The sequence below is a fragment of the Loxodonta africana genome, chromosome 14 (genome assembly GCF_030014295.1).
Source record: "Loxodonta africana isolate mLoxAfr1 chromosome 14, mLoxAfr1.hap2, whole genome shotgun sequence".
Lineage (NCBI taxonomy): Eukaryota > Metazoa > Chordata > Mammalia > Proboscidea > Elephantidae > Loxodonta > Loxodonta africana.
The window spans coordinates 72,970,326-72,976,905 of record NC_087355.1 but is presented as its reverse complement, the minus strand read 5'-3'; the positions used below and the strand labels follow the sequence as shown (position 1 = coordinate 72,976,905).

At 44.5% G+C, this 6,580-nt stretch overlaps 1 protein-coding gene and 1 non-coding gene across 11 annotated transcripts in view; one reads left to right on the top strand and one right to left on the bottom strand.

Moving 5' to 3' along the window:
* The first annotated feature begins 637 nt into the window (after positions 1–637).
* TRNAM-CAU (transfer RNA methionine (anticodon CAU)) lies at positions 638–710 on the top strand. Its single transcript has one exon. It is a non-coding gene; the product is annotated as a tRNA-Met (tRNA).
* A 2,171-nt stretch (positions 711–2,881) lies between these two features.
* The window catches only part of TBC1D31 (TBC1 domain family member 31), a 50,562-nt gene continuing 46,863 nt past the window's right edge, over positions 2,882–6,580 (bottom strand). For 3 of the 10 annotated variants that reach the window (XM_064268038.1, XM_064268040.1, XM_064268041.1), the window contains one exon: positions 4,795–6,373. In XM_064268038.1, coding sequence (XP_064124108.1) covers positions 6,240–6,373 — 134 coding nt within the window. In that variant the 3' untranslated portion in view covers positions 4,795–6,239. Of the gene's footprint in view, positions 4,572–4,794; positions 6,374–6,580 lie in introns of those variants that run through there. The other 7 variants (XM_064268037.1, XM_023545966.2, XR_002785221.2 and 4 more) reach the window with 6 other exon arrangements.

The following is a 6,580-nucleotide window of genomic DNA, read 5'->3' as shown; positions in this document are numbered from 1 at the left end:
GTGTGTGTGTGTGTACGTCCCTGTGAACACAGCCCCAGCACAGTACCCGAACATAGTAGGTGCCCCATAAATGTCTCACGCTATCCTAAGTGTGCAAATGCTTTGTGAAAAGCATGCAACGCAAAAACAAAAAATAAAAAAAATTTAGTATCAAGGAAAATGCCAAATGAATTAACACCTGTGCTTTTCACCAGCCGTATGTGGCTACTGAACATTTTGAAATTGACTAGTCCAATTTGAAGAATTAAAAAAAAAAAGTAAAATATCTCATTTAATATTTTTATATTGATTATATGTTGAAATGTTTTATGTATTAGATTAAATAAAATATATGAATTATTTTTTAAAACCAAAGCTTACAAAAATAAGGGTTCACAACAACAGCGGGACCTCCTCCGCGTCCCCCGTACCCAGAACAGTTGAGTTAGCAGCGGGCAAACAGGCGGCCGGGTTTGTTGATTGACAAATGGACCGGCAGGAGAAGGATGACAACGGGGTGGGCGGACACCGGGCCGGAACTCCGCTTAATTAGCCGGAGGATCCCTCCTGAGATGGAAATACAACTGTAGTGTCCTGAGCATGCGCTCTGTCCGCCGCAACAGCTTCATTACTTTATAGGCGGAAAGAACCTGTAGGTGCCTCGTTAGCGCAGTAGGTAGCGCGTCAGTCTCATAATCTGAAGGTCGTGAGTTCGACCCTCACACGGGGCACAATACTTTTGTTAGCTCCCTCCCTGCCTGCTAAGATACTGGTTTTGCTCTGCTTGTCTAACTAAGGTTTGTGGACGCGGGGGGCCCAGTGTCCGAGTATATTTCCCTTGGGTTCACCGAGTCTTCCGTCTCCGCGGAAGGATCTGGGTAGGGGAGCTCCACTGGAATGAAATCTCTCAAGTCTGTAAGGGCTACGCGGCCGGCTCCGGGCCTTCTGGCCCGCGGTGCACTGGTTCAGCGGCTGACCTGCCCTTGGAATTACCCACCGTCCACTTCTTCTTTGCCTCCCTCACCATGTCTGTGAGCCTGCCTTGTTCCCCGCTCCATCTTCAGAGCAGCTCACCAGGTCTGGCACACAGCAGGCGCTCATTCAATGCCTAAACAATTGAATCTCGTTTTTTTTTTTTTTTTTTTTTTTTAGCTAAAAATATAAAAAATAAAATAGGGGAGGGGGCGTTTATTGTAGAGCACCCGGGAACTGAAGAAAAGGCCAACTGCTTTTGCATGATGGAGCTTATGGGAGAAGTAGTTAATCCCATGGCCGGGAGCCTACTGCACAGATTTTACTGTGAGATGAGTGAGTCCCAAGATCAGAAGCAATGCTGAAATACAGAGTGAATAAGGTATTCTGTAAATCCATGGACGGTGGGACTGGCAAAAGTATTATGAACGGAGAAGCCTGACCCGTGTCTGGAATACCGGTCTGTTCCAGTGGGATAAATCTCTGCTGTTTTCATGATAGAAACCCTGTTGGCACAGTGATTAAGAGTTATGCCTGCTAGACAAAAAGTCAACAGTTTGAATACCCCAAGCGCTCTTTGGAAGCCTTATGGGGCAGACCTACCTTGTCCTGTAGGGTCACTATGAGAATCAACTCGAGGGCAAGGGGTTTGGTTTCCGGGTTTTTTTTTTTTTTGTCCTTGATGGAAGGCGTCCAGGGGTCCAGTGTACTCAACCTGCCACCAGAGGGCTGGCGGTTCCCCTCCAGAGAATGGTGCCAAATAGCGGCTCAGTGTTGTCTCTGCTGTTGGCAGGTTGGACATTCAGCAGCAGACCTGGCTACCTCTACTGTTCCATCATGTTACTGTGGCCACTTTGTATGTGAGGCCATTGAGCAAGCACTGAGGTAATTGGGAAAAGGGGCAGACTAACATCCACAGAATGATTTATGCATCTGATTATTGCCAGCCAGCTGTGCAATGGGTACTCTTTGGTGAGCAATCAGATGAAACACTAATATCTTCACCCTCTATGCCCATTCTGTGAGGTTCATCTGCATAGCGTTCCCCCAGATTTCCTTGTCACAAAATTTCCAATCCTGTTTTTTTCCAAGTTCATGACCACCCAGCCAAACCAACAGTAACCGCCTATGAACAAGGATAGCTCCATACTTCTGGCCATCTCTTCTTCAGGACGGATTGGTCAAGCAAATGCATCTCTACGTTCTGCCCACGGGGAGGATTTCCTTTCTTTGCTGTTCTGCAGACCTACCTACCCCTGAGTGGGAGTGCAAGGCCGTTGCCATCTGTCTTAGTTATCTAGGGCTGCTATAACAGAAATAATACAAGTGGATGGCTTTAAAAAACAAATTTATTCTCTCATATATAGGAAGATAGAAGTCTGAATTCAGGGGGCCAGCTTCTAGGGAATGCTTTCTCTCTCTGGGTTCTGGTTTCTCTCTCTCTCTGCAGGAACCCGAGGTCCAAAGGAAGCGCTCTGCTCTGGGCACTTCTTTCCTGGTGGTATGAAGTCCCTTCTCTTTACTTGCCTCTCTCTCCTTTTGCCTCTTGTAAGCGAAAAGGTGATGCAGGCCGCTCACCAGGGAAACTCCCCTTATATCGGATGAGGGCTGTGGCCTGAGTAAGGGTGTCCTATCCCACCCTAATCCCATTTAACATAACCTAATCTTGTCTCATTAACCACAGGCAGAGATTAGGATTTACAACACAAAGGAAAGTTACATCAGATCACAAAATGAAGGCCAACCACACAATACTGGGAATCATGGCTTAGCCAAGTGGGACACATACTTTAGGTATAACGGCACCCATTTATGTGGTTAGTGCCGGCACATCATGTGGAGCATACGTACACCAGGCCTCAGTTTTTCCTCCTCAGTCAACCAGCCATGTGCACGGCCTCAGAGAGGCCACAGGTGTGCACTCAGAGGGAAGAGGAGATATAGCAGCAATCAGCTCATGCAATTTAGTTGTTGTGCCTTCAGGACGTACTTAAGCCCAATCTCATATGCCATTTCCAACTGACAATAGACTGGTGCTGTGTGTCCCCAGCGTTATGGCTGGCTAGGTGTGTCAGATACTCCCAATTCCTGAGAGGAAGCTCAGGTCACACAGCTACTTGACATTCCATGGATAAGTGTTCAGTGTCTACAAAGGGCTAATAGCAAGCCTGGAGCTATTTCTTAAAAGGAGAACAGTTACCTGATGAGGACATGGATTTGCTCCCAAAGCGTAAACGTCTGCGCTGTGATTCTCCCGTTAGTGCTCACCAGGCCTAAGCGGAAGAGCATCTTGCTTTGCAGCCTGGATTTTCTGAGGCGGCTTCTCTGGTTCTGATCCCCACTCAAAACTGGCAGACTTAGGAATCTTTAGTTAAGTGGGTCAAAGTAGCACACTCGGGTGTAGAGTATGTTGCCTCCAAATCCAAAAAGGCCCATCAAGGGGTGTGCCTCTTTCTTTAGTGGTAGGTGGTACAAGGTGTAGCAACGTGTCTTTCGTCGAAGGTGGTATCTCTGCATACTCCATCCAGACCATTGAACCCCCAGAAACAAATGAAATGGAAGGACTCTGAATTTTTGTGGGGTTTATCTTTCATCCTCTTGTTCAAACACGTATTTCTAAGCATCTGAAGTATTTGCTACTTCCTACTTATCAGATTCGATCAGCACATCATCATTGATGTAGTGCTGTGGGGGAAAGGATGTTCAAGATCTCGGTGGTTTATAGTGTGGCAGGGTCCCTGAGACCTGACCTATCTCCAGAGAGTTGTCTCCTGCTGCCCGGGGACTGTGGACCAGCTCTGGTCTGGGCAACCTGGAGAACTTTGCCACTATCCAGTGGTCTGCAACCACACCTCCTTGACATGGTCTGAGCCTAAGCTTTGGGAGGGGCTTCACTTCCAAGTTTGTCCTTCCTTGGGTACTCTTCCTTAGCCCTAGGTATCCTTCAGCAATCTCTTTACAGCTTTGTAGTTACTCCCTTATTATAGTTTAATAACTCTTTATATTAAACTTTCTCTATTCAAATTATTGTGTGGTTTGTCTCCAGATTGGTCCCAGACTGATAAAAGGTTACACATTAAATTTAGAATCTCTGATAAGTGTACCCATATCAATAATGAAGCCTTATCTAGTCCTTGTAGTCATCATTAGGTCCCTGGGTGGTGCTCAACTACTAGCTCTGTCACATGGGGTTGCTATGAGCAGAAATGGACTTGGCGCCTAACAGCTAAGCTAAAGTTGGCTATTGGAACCCACCCAGCAGTACCACGGAAGAAAGGTCTGGGCACTTAGCTTCCATAAAGATTATAACCAAAAAAACCCTATGGAGCAGTTCTGTTCTGTAGCAGGTGAGTCGGGAGTTCTTTTGGGTATAGTCACCATTACTGGCATAATGATCAATGTGTAATCACTATGGGAAGGCCATTATCAAATGCTCAAGTCTTGACATTGGAGACTAAACACTGAAGAAAAAACCCATAAATGTAATGAATGTGAAGAGGCCTTTAGCCAAGCTTAATAACTTATTCAACATCTTCGAATTCATCCTGGACAGAAGCTCTGTGAAGTGTAGAGAAAGGCTCAGACGAAGGCCAACACTTACTCACCACTGGAGAGAAACCCTGTGGATATAATACATATGAAGAAGCCTTTAGGGATCACCCTTCTTTAACAACCAAAAAAACCCCAAACCCGCTGCCGCTGAGTCAATTCTGACCCTGTAAGACAGAGTTGAACTGTTTCTAAGGAGCGCCCAGTGGATTTGAACTGCTGACCTTTTGGTTAGCAGCCATAGCTCTTAACCGCTGTGCCACCAGGGTTTCCTTCCTTAACATACTCAAGGGAAACATGAAGCTTTTTGAATACAGCCAGTGTGGGGAAGAATTTTATCAAGCTCAATTCTTATTCAGTCCCAGAGAATTCATATTTATAAAGAAACTGGGGTGGGGTTGAGGACATAATGTCAAGAGGCAAGAAGAGATCATTAGAATGTATTTTATTTAGTTCATTAAATGTGATTATCTTTGGAATGCCAACCAAGGAGAGATTCAGCCGAGGATCTGAAATCTGCTGAGGAGGTGACCTTACCAAGATTTTTATTGGGAGAACTGTAGGCGCAGAGAAAACTGGAAGAAAGTGATTTAAAAAAAAAAAAATTTTTTTTTTCATTTAGTTTATTAATAGCTTGCTTTTCCCTTTTTAAAAAATGAGCTGTTGCAATGCTATAAACTGTTATTATTTGTGTGTGGGAGATGTTGCAAAACCCATCTGAGTAGGTATACATTCTAGTAAAAACCCTAAGGAGGTCAAGAACTGGCAACATACAGCTGATTGTGGCTGGCAGAGTCACAGCATTCTAGAATTTGGATGCTTTTAGGTGAACAATTTCTAGTTCACCAAAGCTCCCATCCCATCCTAAGTATTTTATCTCCTGTGATTCCCTGTTACCAAATACACACCTGCCTGGCCCCTGAACGCATATGTTGGTAACCTCCTGAGAACATACAGAAAATTTGGCTGACGGACTGGCATTTTAGGACTTTGCTTATCGGACTAAAGTGAGCACTTTGCTTACTCAAAGTATCTGGTTCACTGTAATGCTTTGTCATCCCCAAAAAGAATCACTGCCACTATGTCTTGCATACTTACTATATGCCAAACACTGGACCAGGAACTTTGTACACGTCCAAGAGCGATCTCTATCCTACTCGCAGAAGTGGCGAGAGTAAGGTATCTGCCTAAGGTGCTGAAGTCCTGAGCAGCGCTGGTGGAGCTAAGACGCGTGGAAAGGCAGCGTGTCCGGAGAAGCAGGCAGACGGATAGGAGAAGCTGGAGAAGCAGTGGCAGAGATGCCGATGGTAGGGCAGTGGGATCATTCAGGGCAGTGCCTGCTGCTAGGACAGACAGACTGGAGTTTAGGCCAATCCACGTTGTTGGTGCCCAGAGTTCTCTCAGTCCAGGTTATGCAGCTGTTGAGATGGTTATTTCTCCGTTTATCTTTTAAATAAACCTTCGTCTACGAAAATTACTGATGTGTATACTGGTCCTTGCCACTTGGAAGAGCTTACACGAGTTTTAATATTTCAAAAAAAATTTTATAGTGAAAAGTACAAGAAGCTATTTACAAGCCAAAAAAGCATCAGAATTAAATAGGATACATAATTGTTATGGACACATTTTTTTTCCTATATAAAAGCTAATCTTAATAGGTTTTTAAAATAAATAATCTAAAAATCAGCATCAGTGATTGCAAAGTGGGTCTCTCTCACTGTCTTGGGGTGACACACCTCCTATGTGGTCAGGAGATGAGGGGTCTGACATCTGCTACGAGCCTGAGCGGTGAGTCTCTGGCGAAGATTTCTCACTTTCTCCGTAAGATCTTGTTCTGTGGTGTCCCAGTCTAGTTTTCTTCGATTTAAAGAAACTTGAAAATAAAATTTAAAATGAACAATTCACAATTATTTAATTTTCTGAGGTTAGCAAGGCTGTAGCATTTATTTTAAAGGTAAATGTGTTACAAATGTCAATAACGAAATAAATACTTGACAAACCAAACTTCTCGAACAAAAAGCCTAACATATTACTTGGTGCCCTTTACAAGCCAAGTTTTATTTGTTGAGTGGGAGAACGA